The 26,390-nt window shown below is 44.8% G+C and overlaps 1 protein-coding gene across 3 annotated transcripts in view; it reads right to left on the reverse strand.

Annotated features, from left to right (window-relative positions):
• Positions 1 to 26,390, reverse strand: part of med25 (mediator complex subunit 25) — a 44,914-nt gene that overhangs the window by 12,159 nt on the left and 6,365 nt on the right. For 2 of the 3 annotated variants that reach the window (XM_038783938.1, XM_038783936.1), the window contains exons 3-17: positions 26,307 to 26,352; positions 24,927 to 25,051; positions 20,899 to 20,997; positions 18,985 to 19,105; positions 17,498 to 17,654; positions 16,573 to 16,742; positions 15,150 to 15,258; positions 12,713 to 12,960; positions 10,992 to 11,099; positions 9,922 to 10,007; positions 7,907 to 7,964; positions 6,714 to 6,821; positions 4,812 to 5,000; positions 3,951 to 4,055; positions 3,050 to 3,133 (exon numbers count right to left, since the gene is read on the reverse strand). In XM_038783938.1, coding sequence (XP_038639866.1) covers positions 3,050 to 3,133; positions 3,951 to 4,055; positions 4,812 to 5,000; positions 6,714 to 6,821; positions 7,907 to 7,964; positions 9,922 to 10,007; positions 10,992 to 11,099; positions 12,713 to 12,960; positions 15,150 to 15,258; positions 16,573 to 16,742; positions 17,498 to 17,654; positions 18,985 to 19,105; positions 20,899 to 20,997; positions 24,927 to 25,051; positions 26,307 to 26,352 — 1,813 coding nt within the window. The remainder of the gene's footprint in view (positions 1 to 3,049; positions 3,134 to 3,950; positions 4,056 to 4,811; positions 5,001 to 6,713; positions 6,822 to 7,906; positions 7,965 to 9,921; positions 10,008 to 10,991; positions 11,100 to 12,712; positions 12,961 to 15,149; positions 15,259 to 16,572; positions 16,743 to 17,497; positions 17,655 to 18,984; positions 19,106 to 20,898; positions 20,998 to 24,926; positions 25,052 to 26,306; positions 26,353 to 26,390) is intronic. The other variant, XM_038783937.1, reaches the window with a different exon arrangement.

Here is a 26,390-nt window from a genome sequence, read left to right on the forward strand (position 1 = left end):
CTTCAAGCTCACTCTTCCTGTCGTGGGAGAATCTGCTCTGACATCTTGATCACCAAGTGTCTCTTCGAAACCTCAAACCACTAGCCTGTATTGGCCTTGTATGTGCCATCGGGAAGTTCCTTTTCTGTGGATATCGACTTGTGTGATAAGGCTGGCCGTCACCCGTCTGGTATTTCAGCGTTTTCATTAAATGTTTTCAACTTTCCAAATCTTTTTGTTCGGCATCCCTTATTAACTTGTCTTCTAATTTGTTAGTAGCCATTGAGGCTTCTCAATAAGGGCTTCTACCTCTCATGGCATCCCCAGCCTGTTCTATGTTTCTTATTCGTGTCAGATTACGACCTCTAACTTCCCTGGAAAACTGCTACATGGTCTCTCCCTACTACAACCAGAATCTCTTTTGCAAGTCCGTGATCTTTTCCTAAGGATGTGATCATTTTCCAGTTCATTTGTCGAATTCTTTTTTTTAAATTTAGAGTAACCAATTCATTTTTTCCAATTAAGGGGCAATTTAGTGTGGCCAATCCACCTAGCCTGCACATCTTTGGGTTGTAGGGGCGAAACCCACGCAAACGCGGGGAGAATGTGCAAACTCCACACGGACAGTGACCCAGAGCCGTAATCGAACCTGGGACCTCGGCTCCGTGAGGCTACAGGGCTAACCTACTGAGCCACCGTGCTGCCCCCATTTGTAGAATTCTGGCTGTGTTTTCTGGCCTTCCACATCTTTACCTCACTTTGTCAATCCACAGGTCTTACCTCCTGTCCCAATGTTTGTGCTTTTGCTGGTGGCTTTTCCTGCTCTCCCTATAATGGTGGCATCCCTCCATTCACTGCCCCCTATCGTCACTCTACTGACAACATGCGGTAGTTGTCTTTGGTATAAATAGCCTTACCCTGTGCTTCAGTATCACGGTGTTCATTTTCAAGTCAGCTCTTTATCGGTCATAATCTGCTCCTTGCAACTGTCCAACATACATGTATGTGAAGTGCATGGTTTCTCTCCACTTTCTATTACCTGTTCAGTATCTGAGAGTGTATAATTAGTACCAATCAGACTTGAGGAATATACCCTCACAGTTCAATTGCCATGTTGCAAAATTACTGTTTTTCCATCACTGCTTGTAACCTTATCCAGGCCTTTCTGCCCTTCTCTTCTCATCCAGTAGAAATTTGCAGCTTTCACAAGGGGCTGTTTAGCACAGGGATAAATCGCTGGCTTTGAAAGCAGACCAAGGCAGACCAGCAGCATGGTTCGATTCCCGTAACAGCCTCCCCGAACAGGCGCCGGAATGTGGCGACTAGGGGCTTTTCACAGTAACTTCATTGAAGCCTACTCGTGACAATAAGCCATTTTCATTTCATTTTTTTCATTTCATATTAGTATTTTTGCGAATTGTCCTGGCGAGCGCAAGGCAAAATGTTTTGACAAAACCTCTCCATTTTCAGCAATACTCAGGCGCAGTACTACCAAAGGGCTATTTACACATGCACACTCGCACCTCCGCTGTCTCCAGAAATCACAAATGCCAACCATGGCTTAATCGTAGAGTTTCACCCGAGTCAGGAGGATGAGAGTTCTAGTTCTCCTCACAGGACCTCAGCGCGAAATTCTCGCACTGACAGGGCGCTGCACTGTCTGAGATGCTGTGTCAGAAACACTAAACCGAGGCCCGATTTGCGCTCTCAGGCGGGTGCGAGAGATCCCGTGACCACCATTTTGAAGAGCAAGGGGAGCTCTCCCTGGGGTGTTGGCTAATATTTACCCCCTCAAAACAGATGATATGGTTGTTTATATCAGTGCTGTGTGTGGGAGCCCAAACTGGTTGCGGCCACAATGCACCACTGATTGAACTGGATTTGCTGTCAAGCACTTTGGGACACAAGAGGTCAAAAGATCAATGGGTTTACTAGTGAGAATCATAGAATGTACAGTGCAGGAGGCCATTCGGCCCATCAAGCCTACAAACGTCCCTTGAAAAGAACACCCTCCTTCAGCCCACGTCTTCACACTACCCCCACCTAACCTTTTGGACACAAAGAGGCAATTTAGCATGGCCAATCCACGTAACGCATATACGAGGAGAAAGTTCAAACTCCACACAGTCACCCGAGGCCGGAATTGAACCCGGGTCCCTGGCGCTGTGAGGCAGCAGTGCTAGCCACTGTGCCACCATGCCATCAAGTTTTCCCCTTCAGCTTTCATTAAATTGATTTCAAAAATACAAGCTGTAAATCTAAGCCCCTGGGCAATCACAAACAATGAAGCAGGGCATCTGAAATTTCTTACTGGAGGGAATGTCAGCCCCCAGATATAAACTCATTACATGAGGGAGGGGAATTAATGCTGGGCTTTCCAAACTGTGGGTCGCAACTCCGATAGTGAAGATAGTAGATAGTGAAGAGGATTGTCAGAGGATACACAGCAGGATATAAACTGGTTGGCGTCTTGGGCGGAGAAATGGCAGATGGAGTTTAATCCAGACAAGTGCGAGGTAAGGCACTTTGGAAGGTCCAATGCAAGTAGGAATTACACAATAAATGGTAGAACTAATGCGAGTACTGACAGGCAGAGAGATCTAGGCGTGCATGTTCAACGATCACTGATAGTGGCAACGCATGTGGATTAAGGTGGTCAAGAAGGCGGACGGCATGCTGGCCTTCATCGGTCAGGGCATTGAATATAAAAATTGGCACGTCATGTTGCAGCTGTACAGGACCCTAGTTAGGCCTCATTTGGAATATTGTGCACAATTCTGGTCGCCATAATACCGGAAGGATGTGGATACTTTGGAGAGGGTACAGAAGCAGTTTACTAGGAGGTTGCCTCGTATGGAGGGCTCTGCTCCCACTGGAACGACGAAGGTTGGGAGGTGACCTGATAGAGGTCTACAAGATTATGAGTGGCATGGACAGAGTGGATAGTCAGATGCTCTTTCCTAAGGTTGGAGAGTCAGGTACTAGGATAATGGATAAGCCACACCCCTAAACAAGCATGTGTTTCCAGGCAGCAAGGATATAAAAATGTCTGAACACTCAATACACTCACCAGATTTTGCTGCCGCTGTTGGTCGTCCATTGTCGTTACTGTGTGGACCTGAGGTATTGAGGTGGCCACTGGCTGACCTGGTATCTGAATGGTGGGGGGGTGGGGAAAGAAAGGTGGTGCCGGGAAAATAAAATCACTTATTAAAATTAAAATGTACAAACTCAATGTTTTACAAAAACAATCAAATACAGGGATATTTTGCCTTCGAGGCCAATGGGCTCGATCTCCCCTCTGCAGAGGTCTGCAGCAAGTTAAGCCCGTGACAGTACCTACTCTGTCTTTGTGGGTACAAGCCCATAAAATAAACCTGCTCAAAATTCAACACAAATTGGCAATCTTGTCCAGGGAGGACGAGGCAGTCCCTATCTGAGGAGCCGTGGATAATGCTGAACAGCAGAAAACATTCCCATTTCTGACTTTATGGTGGAAGGAAGGTCAATGATGAAGCTAGTGAAGATGGTTGGGCCTAGAACATTTCCTGGAGGAACACCTGCAGTGAGGTCCTGGGCCGGAGATGACTTGACCCCCAACAACCACAACCATCTTCTGCTCTGGCCAATTAACTGATTGGTATTCGGAGGGTCTAGATTCCCACATGAAGGTTAGCCTCAAACAAGGTACCAGAGAACTGTGTTCCAGCAGACGTCAGAACAAGTGGTCTGAGTCGCAGGAGAAAAAGATTATATTCCCAAATCACCTTGTCCCCTGACCGACATCCAAGTGGCTTCCTTCGTTAAGGGCGAAGGGTGCTTAAAACCCCAGGATGCAGCATGTTCGCATCGGTCAACTATTCTGACTGTGCTCTTGCGGCTTTATTTAAACAGCTAGAGTTGTTCACTACCCTGTGACGTTCAAAATATGAATTGGCAACGTGTGAACATCCACCTGTGACCATTCATACCTGTTGTTGCTGCACTCCTTGAGAAACCGGCATTGCCCCAGGCGCCTTCTGCATAAATGCTGGAGTGGGTATAGACCCGGTCCCCATTGGCTGCGTCCCACTCAGCTGTCGGATAAAGAGATATAAGGTGAGACAAACAACCAACTCTAGTATCATAGCTTGAGAGACAGCGGGAAGAAAGTGCGCAAGATAATTTATTTCTTGCCTTTCTTCTTTCCTCAATGTTTTCAGAGAGAGGGGTTTAACATGATGCAGTAAAGACAGAAATAAAGTGAAGAAAGTCGGAGGGGGGGGGGGGGGGGGAAATTGAGAGAGAGAGAGAGAGAGAGAGAGAGATAGAGAGAGAGAGAGAGAGAGACAGAGAGAGAGAGAGAGAGAGAGCGAGAGAAGTTATGTTGGCAGCACTCCTCTGTTTCGAAAACCATCCTGTGGTTTGCGGAAGTGAAGTCCAGTTTCTCCTTCCGACTGAGCAATATGCACCAAAATTGCACTTAAAACTTTGCAAAATCAGGCCATGAATACAACATTTGTTCCTCTAGCCCATTATAGTGTAATAGCCCAACGCAAAAGTGGACAACTTTAAAGCTGGGTTTGTGCGCCTTGAAAGTACACTTTTGCTGATGGCCAACTCATTAGAATTATTAACTGGATATTTATGGATAAAGTGATTTATATCCTTGAGGTTTGACAGCATTTCCTGAATACTGTCAACCTCAGACATACAAAGATACCAATGCACTAAGCATTCAGCGACCAGCAGATATAATAGACCAAAATACATTTAAAACTGCCCCGCCTAAAGGCGTTGCCTGGGTTTGAAAGATGTAATATTAACTAGAGATTTTTAATCAAGCTCCTTACATTCCTCTGCTGTTCAATTTTCTGCTGCTGCGCTTTCTTGTGGTTGGTTATGACCAGTCGGATTCCATTCACAAAGCCACTCTGATCGTTTGGGATCAAACCCATGAAGATTTTCTTCTTGGAGGAGTACAGCAGCATCAGGACACGGACCTCACATGGAGCACTGTGCGGAAAATGGACACAACCCGCCTGGAAGAAACATGGATCCAGGATTACGGCATCAGCAATGAACAGATTTCTGGGTGTGAGTGCACCTGGCAAATTCCAATGATTCCAGAATTGGTGCACAATGAGTTCTTCAGTGCCCTGCTCTTAAGAATCCCAGCCCCATACATATCTACAGGTCATGGCAACCGGACTCGCTCAAACGGGTTTCTATTTGCATATCTTAATTTCTAATTCTTCCTTCTGATTCATAAGGAAACAGAACACGATGGAAACACACAGCAAAGCAGGCAGCGCTGTTTATATTTCAGTATTTCCAGCAATCACGGTATTTAACATTTGTCTCCATCTGTTCACTCATTTTGCGAGCTAGCTTTCCTCCAGTAATTGTTGCGCCTACACACCAACCCCACAGCCTTCTGCCCGAACACACTGGGGGTAGGTCCAGGGACACCATCAACACCAGTGTAGACCAGTTTAGCCAAATGAGCAGAACAGGAACATTCAATGCCATGCCAACGCATTTGCTCAACTCGGTGACAAGTCTGTCTGCGGGGAAAACGGGAGACAAAATGCCACCCACGCTCAGAAAAAAATTAACTAAAAGGGTCATTGAAAAATAATTTATAACAAGTGCGATTTTGGAACTAAATTGCACGTTCAGAACACTGTACAAGATTAAAAGGTGACGTTCCACAAATCACTCCAATACATTTTGGTTACAGGACTGACACCTCATCCCTCAAACTTCTAATTTGTCCATGATGGCCGTTGTCGTTCTCCATCTCCTTTTCTCTCCCTCTTCGCAATACTGTGGTCAGTGCTCCAAATTCCTATTGCTCCTATCATGCCCCATATATACCACCCCACAGGTTGTATTTCCTCCTGCTTCGTCATGCCTGGACTAACAACTGTGCGTGAATCCAACTCCACAACTTCAAGATCATGAGGCTGCCTCGATTTTCACTTCCTCTCACAACCTGGAGGCTGTCAAAACCCAAACTTGGCTTCACACAAGCACAAATTCTGCATTTAGTTCCTGCTCCCTTTTATCTTCGCTGCCATCCTTCACTATGAAACTGGGTCCCTGACCCAGGATTGTTCAGCAACTAAACAAAAAAGCTAATTTCCAGTAAGAATCAGAGTTTCTACAGCACAGAAAGAGACCCTTCGCCATCAAGCATCTAGCTGCTCTAATCCTATTTTCCAGCATTGACTTTGCTGCTATGGCATTTCAAGTGCTAAATATTCCCTGGATGAGGTGATGATTCCCATCTCAACCGCCCTTTCAGGCAGTAAGTTCCAGATTCCAACCACCTTCTGGGTGAGAAAGTCTTTCCTCATATCCTTTCTAAATCTCCTGCTCCTTACCTTAAATCTATGGCTCCCTGGTTATTGATTTCTCTACCAAGGGAAAAAGCTCCTTTCTATCCACTTTTTCTACGCCCCTCATTCTTATATACCTCATATTCCAACCCTTTCCCCTCCCCTTCTCTGCTCAAAGGAAAACAGTCTCTTTTCATAGCTAAAATTCTCCATCACAGGCAACATCCTGGTGAATCTCCTCTGCACCCTCTCTAGTGCAATCACTTCCTTCCTATAGTGTGGTGACGGGAACTGCACTCAAGCTGTGACCTAACCAGCATTTTATACAGCTCCATCACATCCTCCCTGCTCTTATATTCCATGTCATTGTAAAATTAAAGAGCTTGGGAGGAGGGTCACTCGGGTACTTACAAAACCATTGGCCATGATTCGATATAGTCCCTTTAACGACTCCAAATCCTTGTTCGTGAACTGAAACTGGACCATTCGAGAATTGCGGAATAAGTGGCCGAGTGTTGTCTGGGTAGTTTTTGGGGGGGGGGGGGGGGGGGGGGGGGGGGGGGGGGGGGCAAGGACAAGAACAGTAAAAGTTAGTTAGGATGGTAAATCAGAACATTCAAGAAAAAGCTCACTACTCCCTTTTCCACATTTGCTTCCCCCCCCCCACATCCAACTAAATCGGAACATTTTCATCATATATAATTTGCAAAAACAAAAACCCAATGGAATGCAAGTACAATGATCCACTGGCAGGAGACAACATGGCAGTGGAGGAAGAGGAAGCATCTAGTCACGATGTTCCAACCGTCATAAACACGGGGAAAGGTTAGTGGGCCAGTTAGCTTTTACTGCCCGTCAATTTTGTACGTTTGGAAAGTAGATACATATCTCCCGATAATAAATATAGAATCATCATAATCAAACAGAGAAAGGACATTGTCTCCTCCCATCAGATCTCCCAGACCGTACTGCAATACTGCAGCATGTGGCTAGGAGACAAAACTGAGGGAGAGAAAAGATTACTCCATTTTCAATCCTTCCACTAAGTGCTTCATTTCTGATTGCTAGCTATTAGTCAACCTGCTCTTAAGACTTGGGTACTAGGGGGAGTTTAACGACACTAAATTGTCCCTTAATTGGAAAAAAAAATAATAATTGGGTACTCTAAATTTAAAGAAAAAAGAAAGAAGTGTCAATACGCTGCATCACTTTGGACTTCCTCTACATTATTGGCTCACCCAATTTTTCCCTCCCTCCACTCCAAACCTCACTTTGTTCTATCAAGTGACCTTTAATAATAATATTGTGAAAGGCCCCTAGTCACCACATTCCGGCGCCTGTGCGGATTCACTGAGAGGCGAAATCAAAATAGTCCAATTCACCCAAGAGCAAGTCTTTCGGGACTTGTAGGAGGAAACCGGAGCACCCGGAGGAAACCCACACAGACACGGGGAGAACGGGCAGACTCCGCACAGACAGTGACCCATGGCGGGAATCGAACTGGCGCTGTGAAGCAACAGTGCTAACCACCGTGCTGCCGTGTCAACCCACCAATGATCAATCCACTCGATTAAAATCTGGCCAAACAGTCCTCCCATTCTTACCAATAGTTGTTGTGGAATGAGCTGCATGATTAGTTTCTGAGGCCACTGGTCTGTCTTCCTGCAGAAGAAATGGGATAGGGGGAGAAAAAAAAAAAGAGGTTAGGAATGACAGCGAAGCAGAGCGCGCCGCCCTTAAACCACAGATTCAGCGTTAGTTGTACTCTCAGACACACCTCCCACATAGCTAACAAGGAAGGAATTTGAAAAGCCTTTCACATACAGACAAGAGGAGGAAATGTGCAAACTCCACACGGACAGTGACCCAGGTCCGGGACTCTATTATTTAAATTTTTTTTGCTAAAACACAATGCTGATTGTGGGTGCCTGCTGTGTACAAACCAGCTGCAATGTTTCATGAATTACAATAATGACTGCATTTGAAAAGTCAGTTCATGGTCGGCATGGTGGCACAGTGGTTAGCACTGCTGCCTACGGCGCCGAGGACCCGGGTTCGATTCCGGCCCCATGTCACTGCCCGTGTGGGGTTTGCACATTCTCCCCGTGTATGAGTGGGTCTCACCCCCACAACCCAAAGATGTGCAGGTTAGGTGGATTGGCCACGTTAAATCATTAATAATAATAATAATCTTTGTATTATCACAAATAGGTTTACATTAACGCTGCAATGAAGTTACTGGAAAAGTCTCTAGTCGCCACATTCCGGCGCATGTTCGGGTACACTAAGGGAGATTTCAGAATTCTCAGCTGGCACGGGAATTGAACCCGCGCTGCTGGCCATGTTCTGCATCACAAACCAGCTGTCTAGCCCACTGAGCTAAACCAGCCCTAATTACCCCTTAATTGGAAAACAATTATTGGAAAATGTTACTTCATTGGTTGCCAATGGCTGAAAAGAACGACTAAGTCCATGAGACAAAGGAGTTACAGCACGGTGGCGCAGTGGTTAGCACTGCTGCCTCATAATGCTGAGGGCCCAGGTTCGATCCGGCTCTGGGTCATTGTCCGTGTGGAGTTTGCACATTCGCCCTGTGTTTGCGTGGGTTTCACCCCCTACAACCCAAAGATGTGCAGGGTAGGTTGATCGACCACACTAAATTGCCCCTTAATTGGAAAAAATTAATTAGGTACTCTAAATTTAAAAAAGACAAGGAGTTACATTAACCCGTGGCCTTTAACCTAGAGGGATAGATGTTTCAACTTGGGTTCTCTTAATGAAACCCAGCAATATTTAGCAAGTTAATTATGTGAAGCTAAGTGACTTGTAGGCTACTGACGAAGCCCTCAAACAGAAATATTGAAAGATCAATATTGAAAGATCGATTCAAGTCAACAAATTTCTTGAAGACTGAGTGGATACACACACACATATGTTGCAGTACTGAGGGGGCGCTGCACTGAGGCGCTGCTTTTCAAATTAGACATTAAACAAAGGATCAGTCTTCCCTCTTCAGTCGGGTGTAAAAGATTCAAAGAAGAGCAAAGAGCAAGGGAGTTCTCCTCGGTGTCCTGCCCAATATGTTCCCTCAATCAGCATCGTCAAGATTATGTGATCATTCGCTCATTGCTGTCTGTGGGAGATTATGGTGCACAAATCAGCAGCAATGTTTTTTAAATTACAATAGTGACTGCATTTGAAAAGGTACTTCATTGGCTAGAAAGTGCTTTGAGAGATCCTGAGGTGGTGAAAAACACTATGCTGTTTTTCCTTCTATTACGTCAAAGAGATTGGAGGTTTAATCTCCAAGTCCATGCTAGTAGCTGATCTCAGTGACCCAGCATCACACAGCAAGCTTCTGGCTGGAGAATGCCCGTGTGGAAACTGGGCAAGGTGGAAACCGGGTTCAGCTGTGACCTGCATCTGTGGGGGAGACCACGCCTTGCCGACAATGCTGTCCAGACTTTCGGAAGGAAGGCACATGGGTAAGGTAGCAAGGGGGTTGCCAACACTGGAGGAATCCCATCCCACCAAATGCCAACGTGCAACAAAGGGAGAGGATGAGGATCCCTTCTTGTGAGATTTCAAATTATGACTATTTTTCTGCGCCCGTACTTACAAGTTCTCGCCTGGGTTGACGTAGACCTGACACGGAAGCGATCTCGTCAGCTTTGCATTTAAATCTACTGATGCAGGTTTGGGTTTCTGTGGAAGGTGAAGCAAAGTGAAAATTCAAACTGGGCCACATTCAGGAGAGTGGAGTAAAGTTTTGAAAAATGACGTCGATTCCTGAAGTTATAACATGCAAACGGCAGGAGTATTTTTAACCACCCCTGTAAATAACTATCCAGCAACACCAAGTGGTTGCGTAATCATGCTTCAAGCTAATTACATATCTTTCCTTATCAATAATCTTTCCTCTGGTGGGCAGTGAAAGAGGAATGTTAAGTTTCAAGCAGTTATATTGCTACAAACTACACTTGTCATGGCTTTGTTAGACATTCATAAGGGCGGCATGGTGGCACACTGGTTAGTACTGCTGCCTCATGGCGCAGAGGACCCGGGTTCGATCCTGGCCCCGGGTCACTGTCTGTGTGGAGTTTGTTCGTTGTCCCAATGTCTGCATGGGCCTCACCCCGACAACCCAAAAAGATGTGCAGGACAGGTGGACAGGCCACGCTAAATTGCCCCTTCATTGGAAAAAATGAAAAAATAATGTGGTACTCTAAAAAAAATCAATACGCAAGTAAACCCAATTTACATGCGATAGTTTCGGGGAGAGAAAAGGGAAAATTGACAAACTGTTTGAAAGGTGAAAGTTTGAAACTATTTGATTTGATGGGCAGCACGGTGGCACAATGGTTAGCATTGCTGCCTCACGGTGCAGAGATCCCGGGTTCGATCCCGGCTCTGGGTCACTGTCCGTGTGGAGTTTGCACATTCTCCCCGTTTGCTTGGATTTCACCCCCACAACCCAAAGATGTGCAGGGTAGGTGGACAGGCCACGCTAAATTGCCCCTTCATTGGAAAAAATGAATTGGGTACACTAAATTTATTTTTTAAAATAAAAATATCTGATTTGATTGAGTTTGGAATAAAATATATTTTTTTAAAAGACATTCAAAACACTGATTTACTGGCATAATTCTCATCAATAAAAAAGCAAACGCAAACACAGATAGATCTCACCTCCTGCCACTCCAACACCCCACTCCATGCTAGAATCTTATTGGCCACTGAGCCTGGAGGTGGAGGTGCCACCGTCACTCCAGCACCAGCTCCAACACCCACAGTCTGCTGAAAGAACAGAGCAAAATACCATTACTAAATAATTGAGACTGTTCCCCTCCCCATCCACCAATCTAAACTAAAATCACTTGACATTCAATGACATTACCATCACTGAATTTCCCACCATCAGCATCCTGTTGCCCATGGGATTACCACTGACCAGAAACTGAACTGGACCAGCCATGGAAATACTCAGAGGCTACAAGAGCAGGTCATTGGCTGGGAATTCTGCAGTGAGTAACTCACCTCGTGACTCCCCGAGCCTGTCCACTAACCACAAGGCACAAGTCAGGAGTGTGATCGAATTCTGTCCACTTGTCTGGATGAGTACAGCTCCAACACCACAAGGAGCTCGACACCATCCAGGATGAAGCGGCACTCTTGATTGACACCCCATCCACAGCCCTCTTGATTGGCACCCCATCCACAAACATTCACTCCCTCCACCACCAGTGGACAGTAGCAGCCTAGTACATCATTTACAAGATGCATTGGAGCAACTCACCAAGACTCCTTCCAATACATCTACCACCCAATGGGAACATCGCCGCTGCAATGCCCCCCTATGTCACTCACCATTCTTAAATGGAAATATATAGCTGTTCCTTCACTGTATTACGATCCCGGACCAGACCCCAACATTTTCTAGGATACTTGCAGGAACCCCAATCCGTTTATAAAAAAAATACAAAACCGTGATATTTCGCGCCACAAGTGATTCCACACAAAAATAGGACGATTGTACATTAAAACAAACTTTATTAACACAGTATTAAACTACCTTAACATCACAGCAATGTAGCTTACAATTACCAGTTAAATAATGCTTAACAATGAAAAGAAACACTAATGTCCAACTGACACCTTCTTTATCTCCAATCAAGCAAAACCCATCATAGATCAAAAGCCACTTTTAAATAGAGCTAGCAAAGACAGGATTACTTGCCAATCTTTGGATAAAGAGTTATCTTAAAAGACTGCTTGGAGAGATCTTGTCAGGAGACAATCTACAGATTCTTGTCCATGTCAGACTACTACTTAAGCTGACAGCCTTCTGCAGAAGCTGTTCCGTTCTCAGCCAAACCAAAAACTCAAAACTGGCTGCCAGCTACAGCCCTGGATCCTCCCATTAATTACATCATCCCATTTCACTCAAATCCCATGACCCACTTGCTTAAGTTTAAACACAATGTCCCTCAATATCTGCTCCCCAGAAATCATAAAAATCATTAGGCCTCTCCTTATAACCATAAGCATGGCTTGAAAGGATGATCTCACGTTTACGCCATCTTAATTGTTCAATCTGCAGCCACAGTGTCTGCCTGTATTTTAAACCAGAATTTTTAAAAATATTATTGCAGCAGATATATACACACCCTAACTTGGCTTTTAAAACCATTACGACACCAGATTCATATAACACAATTGATACAAGAAATTCCTACATTCATCACAACTGTCAGCGTTGAAAGTCTGGAACTCTCTCCCCAACAGCAATGTGGGAATATCAACACCACATGGGCTTCAGCAATTCAAGAAAATGATTCGTTATCACCTTCTCAAGGACAATTAGAGATAGACAATAAATTCTGGCCTTGCCAAAAATAGAGGTTACTCACCATGGACTGTTGATTGGGTTGCTGTGCAGCCTGTGGCTGCTGTGGCAAGGGAACACCAGTGGTCACTGTGGATACCAGGCTAGACTGCACTGCTGCGGTTATCATGGGGGCCGTAGGTGGGATGACTTTGGCCAGACTAGCCGCGGGGGCGATCGTTAACGTTTGCGGAGTGGCCTGGCTGAACATAGCTCCTACACTGGAAGCAGCTCCTACACTGGAAGCAGGAGGTATTGGGCTGACTGCAGGAACTGTGAAGGAGCAAAGCGTGAAAAACAACTGTTTAGCCATCTCTGCAACAAAGGGTTTTGAACACTTTTTTTCCCCATCAGCGGCAATACAGTAACAACATTTCACCTTCCCACCATTTTCTTCCCTCTTCCAAATATACTTATTATCACTGGGATAGGACTCCGTAAGTCCTCACTCAAGTATTTTTCCCAAATAGTTGGACTTTGCATTTGTTTCCCATCTCTAATGTCCCTTGAACTCGGCCATTTCAGAGGGCAGTTAATAGTCAACCTCATTGTTGTGGATCTGGAGTCACGTGTCGGCCAGACCAGGTAAGGACAGCAGTTTTGCTTTCCTCAAGGCATTAGTGAACAAGATGGATTTTTTTTTAAACACGACACTCTACAATGGTTTCAGGATCACCATTACTAATTCTTGTATTAATTAATTAAAAAAAAAATTTTTTTTTTAAGTTTTTAAAAAAATAAATTTAGAGTGCCCAATTATTTTTTTTTTTCCCAATTAAGGGGCAATTTAGCGTGGCCAATCCACCTAACCTGCACATCTTTGGACTGTGGGGTGAGACCCACGCAGACACGGGGAGAATGTGCAAAGTCCACACGGACAGTGACCCGGGGCGGGGATTCAAACCCACGTCCTCAGCGCCGTGAGGCAGCAGTGCTAACCACTGCACCATGTGCCGCCCTCACTGATTCTTTTATTAATTAAATTTAAATTTCACCAGCAGCCATGGTGGGATTTGAAATCACATCCTCAGAGCATCAGCCTGAGTCTCTGGATTACCACTGCACCACCATCTCCCCTCAAGGTTGGAGTTCTCCTTCCCAATCAAATCCATAGAATCCCTACAGTGCAGAAGGAGGCCAGTCGGCCCATCAGACCTGTACTGACCCTCTGAAAGAGCATCCACCCCAAGGCCCACTCTCCCGCTCCATACTCACTCTCTGGACTGTGGGAGGAAATGGGAGCACTCGGATGAAACCCATGTAGACACGGGAAGAATGTGCAAACTCCACACAGTCACCCAAGGCCGGAAATGAACCTGGGTGCCTGGTGCTGTGAGGCAGCAGTGCTAGCTACAATGCCACCCATGCCATCCCTGTTCTTAACCAACATCCTTTCAAGATAATTTGTTCCAGTAAAGGTTATTGCAATCAAGAATAGCAATCCTGGGCAGCACGGTGGCACAGTGGTTAGCACTGCTGCCTCAGCACCGAAGTCCCAGGTTCGATCCCGGCTCTGGGTCACTGTCCGTGTGGAGTTTGCACATTCTCCCCGTGTTTGCGTGGGTTTCGGTCCCACAACCAGAAGATGTGCAGGGTAGGTGGATTGGCCACGCTATATTGCCCCTTAATTGGGAAAAAATTAATTGGGTACGCTAAATTTTTTTTTTTTTAAAGAATAGAAATCCTAGATGATGTTCTGCATGCATGCACCAACCCCACCCCTAGCCAAACCAGGACAAAGAGATTAAATCTGATGTGCCTACTGCTGCCTTGATCAATATCAGCTGACTCAGCAGAGGCTAGGAATCAAATATTCAATCTTTTTAAATATTCTGGTTAAACAACACACCGTCAGACGATTAGGGAACCAAGTTTAACCTGCAGCTGCACAGCAGAATCAAAAGGATATTAATTAATATAGACTTGTATTTTGTTGTTCCAGAAACAGACCTCCAAGTCACCCTTTTAACACGAAGATGTGGAGAAATCTTTTCTCGGAGGGTCACAGGTCTGTGGAACTCTCTTCCCAGAGAGTGGTAGAGGAAGGGTAATTGAATACTTTTAAGGCAGGGGTAGATAGTATTTAAATTAACAGGGGAATCAAAGGGTATAGGAGGTTGGCATTGAGGCCACAATCAGATCAACCACGATCTTACTGAATGGTGGAGCAGGCTCAAGGGGCCAAATGGCTTCCTCCTGTATCCAATTTATACGATCATAGAATTAGTTCCAAAAAAGGGTAGAAAGGACATCTTTGCATGATTATTATTCACAAAGCCAACTAAATGACGAATGGAGCAAGGGTACACGCACAAGTTAAATTATGCAATTTTGACCCAGCTCTACACAGACCTGTGCCTGCAACATCTCACTGGCCATGAAAGTGGACACTGAATGACAGGAAAATCTACAGAACGAGAATCCAGTTTAGGGCCGTGCAGTCTCTGGTCTTTTCATCTTACATCGATTAGTTGCTGGGACCACAGCTGCCTTGAGTTGATTGGTCGCTGTTTCCACGGCAATCTGAGCAGCGGCTTGAGCAGCGGCAAGGGAGCCAGGCACTGTAGGGCCCTGCAAAATGAGAGAGAAATTACAGGCAAACTCTGTATCAGAGCAAAGCAGGCAGACCCAACTTTGTTACAGCAAACGCTTGAAGCAAGTTTATATTTTGTTTTTTTATTCTTAAGGCTATTTTTACAAACTTGCCGGTGTGACATCATTGACCGACAATAACACTTCCCATGCAATTTGAACATTAATAGAACCTGTCCCTTGCATTCGATGTATGAAAACCGTCAGGAGATTACGGAGTCGGAAAACACACAGATCTGTCAACGTATGCCGTTTTCCGGCAACTCTGGTGTCGAGCTCCATTCACAACTGGTTCAATAACGAAGCAGCCTTTTCCGGTCTACAGCAGAGCTTGGATAGCACTCAAGCATGGTCTGACCAGTGACAAGTACAACACCTGCTATCTCAATGCATTGTAGCCTGGTGGGTATCCATGAAGACAACAGCAAAGCTTGTTGGTTAAAAAGGTTAACTCTGTATCAGCATAAACTGCTACGATCTGCTGCAAAGAGGATGTGAAGCCAGGGATTGAGCACAGGAGCCGATTGGACAGTGGCTGTTGCTATGCCTTGAACAGACAGTGACTGAACCCAGTGTTGCGCTCCTGAGAGAAATAAAACTCCCCAGGACGTCACGATTCCTTGAGCATTCGGGACCAAAAAGACAGTGATTCATTAGTGCTTATGCTTGTCCTGTGTGTACATGACTGGAAGCATGGTCAGTGTCAGCAAGATCTGTATGAGAAGGAGAGACAAAAGAACGCCTGGAGCGGTAACCTCCAGGAACCACCATCATAAGAAGCAGCGTCCTAGGTGTGTGACTCAGAGAGGACATCATAATGCACCAAGAAGGAAACTGATCACTTTGACTCTTAACGGGTGGCATTTAGGTCTGAGCCGTGAATAGAAATACTTTGTCTCTTTTGTGGCAACCTTGTATGGTAGAGTAAAGGAGATTGTTGTATGACTGCGACTGCTTTGTCCAGAACATTAGTTGACAAGTTTGAGGTGCAACAGTATCATCAATGCAACCACAATACCTTATGATATGGGACATTCAGAGCTTTACTTTGTCCATTTAAGTCCCCAGTTCAGCAATACCTTTGTTTTAAAATTCTCATCTTTGTGTTCAGATCCCTCCATGTCTCTGCAACCTCTCTTTGCTATCTCCTACACAACACAAATTTCTTCCACTTGTCAGTAGCCACAGATCAAACAGGAAGAATCTCTAACTTGTCAGACGGTGGGGATCTGATGGAGGCCATTCTGGAGAAAGAACCATCCAAAAGTTGATTATTAAGTTAGGTGCATTTACCTGGTATGGCTGCGAGGCTGACGGTATTGCCTGGGGCTGTGACGGTGGCTGTGATTGCGATAACTGGGGTGCCGGTGGTTGACTCGACAACAGACTTGGTTGTTGCTGCACTGATGGTTGTGGCGGAGCTGGCTTCTGTGGTATTGCATTAGCTGCAACTGGTCCTCCACCTAAACAGAGCAGAGCACAAAATCGGTCAAGATATCTAATGGGGCAACATAGTAACATGTGGTTAGCACTGTTGTTTCACAGCGCCAGGGTCCTGGGTTCGATTCCCGGCTTGGGTCACTGTCTGTGTGGAGTCTGCACTTTCTCCCCATATCTGCTTGAGTTTCCTCCGGGTGCTCCGGTTTACTCCCACAAGTCCCGGAAGACGTGCTGTTAGGTAATTTGCACATTCTGAATTCTCCTTCTGTGTACCCGAACAGGCGCCGGAATGTAGCGACTAGGAGCTTTTTCACACTAACTTTATTGCAGTGTTAATGTAAGCCTACTTGTGACAATAAAGGTTATTAGGTTCCATTTTTTACAGCGACCTAAAGTTACAAACTTTATGCTCAGAGGACCTAGGGAAGTTGCAATGTACAGTTACTTTCTCTTTTTAATATCCTGCAGTAATGTTACCCCACTGATGCAGGATACCTTACAGTACTTCTGTTTAGTGACTATTACTCATGGGACCATCAATATATTCAACTGCAGGGCAAATCCATTGTTGAGGCCCAGCAGTGCGCTCACCTATCTACACTTTCGAACAGAGGTAGGAACATAGGAACAGGCCTTCGAGCCGGTTCCACCATCCAATGAGATTATGGCTAATCTGTATCTTTCTTTGCCTCCTATTGCTTAATACTTCGTTAATTGTAGTCCATCAAACTCAAGACTTGAAATTAACAAAAAGCAACAATAGTACTGCAGCTCTCACCTGGAAGCACCATCCCTCGGATCATTATCATGTGGCGTGGGTCCTGACTGTAGTCTTTAAGCGGCGTCTCCACAACATTGCCCAGAGTCGCTTTTTCAAAGAGTACACGCAAGGCAGGCAGCTTACGAGGAGACACCACGGAGAAATGGATCCCTCTCTGCAGAATGAAGACATGACACAACATGTTAAAACTAGATGCAATGAGAAAGTGAGTGGGAGGGAAATAGACAATTCTACCTTATCCGCATGAGAAGGAAACCTTTAACACAATTCTCTGCCACAAAACAAAAGTTACATTATCTCCAGGACATGTGTTAAGGTGCCCTATTCAAAGGTGGATTTGCTCAATAAACTGATACAATGGATACGGGCTCCAATGTATAAAAGTGGTTCACGATCGAGAAGGGGTGGGGGAAAATGTCACACGCAAGACATAGGAATTAGCTGATCTCAGCCAAAGCTGTGCAATGGGATCTCAGCACCCAGATATACAAAGAGAGGGAAATAAAGAAAAAAATCAGAGCTTCTACTACTGGTGACCATCTAGTGCACCTGACTGGAAGTGCAGTGTGCGGATAGCAGATGAATAAGCTTGCTGCTTATTCTCCCCAGCACAGAACAGTTTCCTGGCTCGCATTATCTACCCTCACATGGGAAGATTAGTTGGGAGTGGCAGGGCGAACGCCAGGTGCCTGGGGATGAGACCCAAGCAGACATAGGGAGAATGTGCAAACACCACACGGACAGTAACGCAGAGCTGGGATCGAACCCCCCTTTCCCTCTAACAAAAGGGTCAGCAGCTTTAAAACAGAAGCAGTCACAGAATGACTACGGCAGATCTACTGGAGAACAAAAATTTGCTTGGGGAATGGAATGGTTTTGAAAACTTACAAGAAAAAGAGAGACAACTGCACCAATCTTGCTTGCCTTTCTTCCCAGGACATCTGCGATCCTTCCAGCTAAATCTCAACTTAATCTGAACCTGAACAGCGAGCCTGCGCTCCCAAATATTATAGTCACAGACAGATCAAGTGTTTGAATCATATTTGTCAGCTTACTGGCAGATTCCACCCTCTCCGCCCTTCACTAGCCACGACTGGAGTTACACCAGGCTGCATTTACTTCACAAAATGCGCCAGCAATTTGTTGGTTTCCATACTTTTACTCTTGGTCTTTTGGTTTCACGGGTTTATGCAGAGGAAATAACCAAGCTTAAGAGATCAAGGTTTCTCACAGATTGGTGCAGAATCTGGGATTTCAGTGGTTAAGTGTGCCTGACAATGACTAACCATAAATGTAGAACAATGTTTAAAGCCGCAGCTGGGTACATTCCAGGAACCACTGGCAACGTCTTGTTCAGTAAACAAGACGCATTCTCCACAACCACCCTCAGAAAATCCGTTTCCCAATTTACAGCACAGGATGCCACCTCTCCAGAGATTTTAATTCTTCAGCTGCACGCACGCTCGCCCGGTGAAAACACTCACATCTCCGATCATCTGCACCAGATTATCAGTTGTGAAGCCAGAGTACGTGGTGCTCTCCACTGCCGGCAGTAGGTAGGGCGGAGAGTTACAGATCAAAACACAAACCTTGTGGGTTTGCCCGCTGAAATAGAGAAAATACTTTTTTTTTTTTTAAAACGCAGCACAAAGACCTGACCAAATCTGTATTCCAATCTGACCATCTCACAATCCATTTGATGTCCCAACTTTTTATTAACAAGATATTTGGTGCACCCCCCCACTAAATTGGAGTGGTGAAGAGCACAGCCCAGCATAGCCTTGATTATATTTCAATCTGTTCGGTGGTGCAGTGGTTAGCACTGCTGCCTATGTCGCTACGGTTCGATCCCAGGCCTGGGTCACTGCCCGTGTGTAGTTTGCACATTCTCCCCATGTCTGTGTAGGTCTCACCCCCACAACCAAAGATGCGCAGGGTAGGTGGATTGGCCACGCTAAATTGCCCCTTAATTGGAAACAAATAATTGGGCTCTCAAATTTATTTTTAAAACTTTTTAATCTTGGCAGATTCCAGTGTCCAGAAAGTGACTATGCACTCTTAATTTTTAGGTTACATCCCCTAGTCCTAAACTCCCCAACAGCAGTAGTTCCTCCCAATCTACCCTCTCTGTCCCCCCTTAATATCTGAAACTTCAATCAGACAGATCTTCTAAATTGCAAGGGACACAACTATAGTTTGAGAGATCACTCCGTTTAATTTTTAAAAAAATTTAGAGTACCCAATTTATCTTTTCCAATTAAGGGGCAATTTAGCGTGGCCAATCCACATAGCCTGCACATCTTTTGGGTTGTGGGGGCGAAACCCACGCAAACACAGGGAGAATGTGCAAACTTCACACAGGACTGTGACCCAGGACCGGGATCGAACCTGGGACCTCGGCGCCGTGAGGCTGCAGGGCTAACCAACTGCGCCACCATGCTGCCCCGTTTAATTTAACCAGTGGGGTTCAGCCATGTCCTGGCAAATCTAAGCTGCGTTCTCTCCATGGCTGTATCGTTCCAAACAGCTCCCCATAATTTTCCAGTGATGCTGGTGGAAAGTTTGCAAGTTCATCCAGGTCAGGATTAGGCTAGTCTGTGATGCACTCCTTGGTTCAGCAGCCCACCAACACCAAGATCACATTTAAGGAATGGCCACTCAGCTGAGGAACCAGAGGCTGAAGAACTGTGCTTGCGAAATTGCCCACCAAGCAGGAGTTGAGAGAGTCTTCAGAACACTCGTGGCATTTGAATTAGAATTGGCCCGTAATTGACACGCACGGAAATCAGGGCATAGTTACGCAGTAACTTATCATAACATTTCTACATGTTATTTATAACTGATGCAGTTGTCTTTTTTGTTAAACTTATTACATGAATTGAATGTAGGGAGATTAACCCTAGCAGTACCACGGTAATGCTGCATTACCAGTGACGCCTGGATGAGACATTAAAGCGAGGCCTTGTCAGCCCCATTAGGTGCATGCAAAAGATCCCATGCCATTATTTCAAAGAAGAACAGGGCAGTTCTCCCTGGTGTCCCGGCCAATATTTAACCCTCAATTAACATCACTGAGAACAGATTAGTGTGTGATTTATCATGTTACAGTTTGTGGGGTCATGCAGTGTACAGATTAGCTGCCACACTTTAATTCAACAGCATCCAAACTTTTAAAGAGTACTTCATTGGCTAGGCACTGCTTGGGAACCTCCTGAGGTGGAAGGCGCTATATAAATGGCAAGTCTTTCCATCTTCCCATTCTGAGCACGGAAAAACATTAGGCCTCTTGGCACGAGAACAGCAGGCACAGATCCATGTCACACCATGCCGTTCAAAAAAAAAGATTTCGAAAGAAAAAAAACTCCAAAACGCAAAACAAAATTGAAAAAAAATCTTACATTTGTTCTCGCATTTTCTTGAAGTCATCGAAAAGCTGCAGTGCCGTGCTGAGTCCCTCTGCAATCAAGCTACAGCTCTCCCCTCCGCCCCCCATGAACCTGAGGGACACAAGACAGATTACTTTGATGAAAAATGGCTCTAAAGAATTGTCAGGGGGGGATCGTGGAAAGTCTTTTAAGCCGACCTAGACCATCATTTCATTAGAGGCACAGAACATCTACAAACTCGCTCGATCCCATCTCTCTCAAATCCATAGTTACGCCCAGAACCCATTTAACAATCCGCTTTGTTCACCTTCCGTAGAAACACGCATCACTGGTTCAATAGCCTTTGGGTGCATATTTTCTGCCTGACTTCCCTTCTTACTCCAAACTTTTACTCTGGTCCCCTGGTATGTTGAGTCATGCACAGTGAACTTTTCCATTCTCTTCTAACATTGCACCTCTATTAGATTACGTCACTTTTTTCCAGATTTAAATCAGCAACAAAGATGCTTACACTGTTTGTATGCCATTCTGTCACCTCACGCTCTTTGCTTTAAATGATAAAATAGCCACACCAGGTGTGTTACTAACTCACAGTGTGGTTCAGTGGTTTTCAACAGGCAACTTCTGTTCTTTTTTTTAAAAAAAGCTGCAGAATAATTGTCTTCATCACAAGATTGGAAGCGACAGTCATTGTGAGATGAAAGCAGATTCATGGCCACGGCCAACATTCTCAATTATCACCCAACCCAAAACTGGTTGGTATTTGGAAGGCGTATTAAGATTGCCATAATGAAAGCCATGGCTCAGCTGGAAGTGCTCTCGTCTCGAGTTCAGGGTTGTAGGTTCCAGGGAATGGAAAATTAAAATAATCTAGGCTGACAACCAGTGTAAGTCTGAGACTGCACTGTGTACAGTGCCTTGTTTCGGATGAGGCATCGGCTGCCCTTGAAAGATGGATTGAAAGCTCATCGGGCGCTGTTTTCACGAGCAGCAGAGGAGTTAACTTCGGTATCTTGCCCAATATTTATCCCTCACTCGACATCACAAAAACAGAAACATCGTAATTACTCGCTGTGCACAAGTTGGCTGCTGTTCCTGCATTACAACAGTGACGGCATTTCAGCTTTCGGAGGTCCTGCGGTTGTGAAAGGCATTATAGAAATGCAATTCTTCCTTTTATTCCCAAACTTCTGAAGTCAGGTTGACGCATGTCAATTTGTGTTTTAACAACGGGCAGCACAGTGGTTAGTACTGCTCCCTCGCGGCACTGAGGACCCGGATTTGAATCCCAGCCCTGGGTCACTGTCCGTGTGGAGTTTGCACATTCTCCCCGTGGTCTGCGTGAGTTTCGGTCCCACAACCCAAAGATGTGCAGGATAGGTGGATTGGCCACGCTAAATTGCCCCTTAATTGGAAAAAATAATTGGGTACTCTAAAATTTTAAAAAATAAATAAAATTTGTGTTTTAACAGAAACGTCTTAGTGCGCAAGAGGGCAGCAACTCCAGAAAGAAAACACCATTAGTACACATATCAGCTTGGGACAGTGCCACTACTCTTTGCTTTTTAGCTTCATTACTTCAGCACAGAAACACGGGCAACAGTGCAGTTCTGGCAGATTGGTGAAGAGATTTATTCTTCAAATGAGGTGTGAAACAAAGACTCCATCTTCGTATTCAGGTAGATGTTAAGAAAGGCCCAGGTACCAACAGGAGTGCAGTTTTCCTCGTGTCCTGGAAAGTTAATTACCCTCAAGCAACATCAGCAGAAATCAATTAACTATTGGTTCATCTTATTATGGTTTCTGGGACTTAGTGTGCAACATAGCTGTTGCATCTACCGACAACACTGAATACAGTTCAAGGTTACGTACAGAACCATACAGCCCAGAAGGACATCACTTACAAACGCACAAATTAGGAGGAGTAGGCCTCTTGGCTCCTTGAGCCTGCTCCACCATTCAAGATGATCATGGCTGATCTGATTGTAACCTCAAAATCCCCACATACCCCCAATAACCTTTCGCCCCTTTGCTTATCAAGAATCTATCTACCTTTGCCTTAAAAATCTTCACACGGTCTGCTTCCACTGCCTTTAAGAGTTACAAGGACTACTACCCTCTGAAAATTCTTTCTCCTCATCAATGAGCAACCCCTTATTTTTACACAATGATTCCTAGAGTTGCCCACAAGAGGAAACATCCTTTCCACGTTCAGCCTCTTCAGGACCTCAGATGTTTCAATCTAGTGGCTCCTTAGGTACTCAATCAAAATTCTTCATAATTCTGAACACTTTGTTAAATCTCCCATTAACCTTCGCTAAGGAAAGCAACACCCTGTCGTAGTCACACTGAACTAGACCTTGCAGCCAAACTCCTCGATCACCATACCAAAGTCTTTCCTGCTCCACCGGCCGTATAGACTTACCAAAGGAGACAGCATAGACTTAGGAGGCAGCACAGTGCCATGAAATCAGAAGGGAATGGCCCTCAACTCCAGACCCCAACAAAAGTATTATGGCATCAGGGCAATCATGGGCAAGGAAACCCACAGATTACCACAGAACACCCTCCCTCAGCTGGTGACTCAGTATTCCTCTGTGGTGAGTATTCATGTTGGAATTGTGCTGCAACATGAGTACATGCTTGTGGTTGTTAATTAAGAGCAGCTGCCCCAGTTGTCAATTAAGGCTTCATTACAAGATGATAAAAAGTTGCTCACACTGGGTGTTGGGTTCTGGTCACTTTGATGCTGTATTCCTTTACAGAAATACATTTTTTGTTTATCCCACAGTTTGCTGACTACGTTTATTTGGTTAATGAAAAGAAGGGCGGGGCGGGGGGAAATTAGAAGAGGCCGTGTCTTTATTCTGCAGGTTTGAAAATAAACTTGTCTTGAAGGTCTCGGCTGGCTTCAGATTAATTCTTTCCTCAAAATATAAATATTGGATTTAAAACATTGAGCCCCACAAAGAAAAAACTGTACCAAGAGCACAATCTTCTTTGGGTTGGGACTTCAAAAGTGGGTCGATAGCAACACTGTTTACCGAGCTGGCCAAGTCCTGAAGGATACCAGTGAGGAGACTTCCACTGGTTGGAGTCATAATACCTGGCACAAAGAAAGATGGCAGTGATTGTTGGAAACAACAGGTTGTTGGAGCCCAGGACATCATTGCACGAGTTCTTCAGGGTAGTGTCTGTCCTAGGTACAACCATCTTTGCTAGCTTTGTCATTGACCTTCCTTCCATCCTAAAGTCAGAAGTGGGGATGCTAGATGGTGATTGCACAAGAGTCTTCGGTACCATTCTCGAGCCCCCAAGATACTGGAGCGGCCCATGCCCGTGTGCAGAAGGACTTGGAAAACTTTCAGGCTCGGCCGAACAAGTGGCAAATGCAAGATGAAATATCGTTTATCGGTAAATCCGAAAACTGAACATCCAAAAACCACACGTTTTTTAACCTCATCAACCTCAATAATACGGGAAGTCTAATTGTTTGTTTGCTGTTTATAGTGTGATTTGTGTGCGAACATGTAAAAAAAAAATGACAGATACCCTGTACGTATTATTCAGCGATACATCTTACTTTTCTATCCATTTTGTTATTTTCAGACTGTAGCTCCCAACTCCTAAAAGCCTGTCCACCATCTCAAAGTCATTTATGAGAGCAACTTCTACACCACTTGAGAAGTTCAATAACATCCAGGACAATGCAGTCCACTTGATCAGAACCCCATCCACCACCAGAAACATGCACTCCCTCTACTACCAGGTCGCAGCGGCTGTAGATTGGGCAATCTACAAATGCAGTGCAGCAACTTGCCAAGCCACCTACAACAGTACCTTTCACACACATCTAACAAACGATTACATAGTAAAGAAAAACTAGTTTCTCTCGTCTGCTCAAAGTAACTGAAGCCGCCATTCCAAATATACGAGTAAATATCCTCAGCAACTTCTGCAAAGCCTCGACAACAATCTTAAAAATGATGTTCCCCCATAAATGCCCAATAAAGGGCTACATATAAATGTTCTTCACTTACTGAATACTATCAAGCCAGGTAACAAACTCATAGGCACTGCTGGTTGGTGCGTGACATTGCACATACGATTCCGGGGCACAATCCACAGTGTTGAAGACGACCAAACTGTATTGTGTGCCTCCATACTAAGGAAAGAAAGTTAAGTTTAGTAAGGAAAAGAAAAATCAACCCCAATGCACATCATTGAACCGATGTAAAGAGTGACGTTGCTGAAGCGCTGTCAGGTCAGTTGGATGTGCAGAGTTGCATGCAATATTGGGCCAGGTTTTACTGTAGCAAGGTTGCCATTAGCTAGACTTGCTCTCGCACATTTAGGACTTGACAATATTAGCAGCTTGCATTTTCAGCCGCTAATTTTGAGAGAGGGGAAAGAAAACAGGGCATCTTCAGAGCAGGGCAAGCAACTGACAACCTGCTTAGCCAGAATGAAGAATGAAACACAATTCACAGTGAAGGGACTGAAAACGAAGTGTAAATTACAGTGGGCGACTTAAATTAGATCCTGAGAAAGCAAAGGGACGGAAATTAAATGGCGGAGGGAGAAAAGACAGGAAAGAAAGGAAAAGTGTTTTTTTTATTCAATTAGATTGCTGCTGATCTGTGCCACATTTGTCCTTCTTTAGTCCACTTTTCAAGACAGCCTAACAAAAATCTATCAAACTGGTTTGAAAGACCCAGTTGTTCTGGAATCTACAGCACCAGGAGAGGGAGGGGAAGAGAATGCGATTCCCAGATCTACCTTGTCTGTGAAAAAAATGCTTCTTAATTTCTCTTCTTAAAGGCTTAGATCTAACTTTAAGATTATGCCCTCTTTCACATGATTGCTTTGGCTTTTACATGACATTTGCAGCTCTTTCCATGCCAATTAAGTTAAAGAAGGCTTGGCAGCAAGAAGTCTAGGGACAGTAACAAAAATGTAAACAAAACCCTCTGGGGAAAAAGCACAGATGCACACACACACACACACACACCCTCCCTATAAATTTTCCTACTGCGCATGCATCACTTTTATTTTCAACAGACCGCACTCCACTGATGATATTGTGTTGCATTTCAGGATTCCACTGTATCAGCAACGTCTTCCGCCAGTGGAATCGGTGTTGACACACATTTGGCTAGCACACAAATCTTTTCTCAAAAGCAATAAGTCGACTGCCTCCAGGAACATTCCTGCCTGTTGCAGTAGCTGGGCAGCAGACAGTGCCACACAAGATGGTTGCCAAGATTAATAGGATTTGTTGTGAGACCCATGCAAACAATCCTTTGGCCCAAGATTATTATTATTATTATTTTTTTTAATAAATACAAAACTTATGGTAAGCCACCTCAGGAGCTCACTCAAACACAACAAAGAAACACTCAACAAGCTGGCTGACATACATCACCACCAAAGTCTGTTTCTGCTGGAGGACCACCATTAAAATACCTGCAAAAAGAAAAAGACATTAACTTTTTCTGGATTGA

Source organism: Scyliorhinus canicula, chromosome 23, assembly GCF_902713615.1.
Source record: "Scyliorhinus canicula chromosome 23, sScyCan1.1, whole genome shotgun sequence".
Taxonomy (NCBI): Eukaryota; Metazoa; Chordata; class Chondrichthyes; order Carcharhiniformes; family Scyliorhinidae; genus Scyliorhinus; species Scyliorhinus canicula.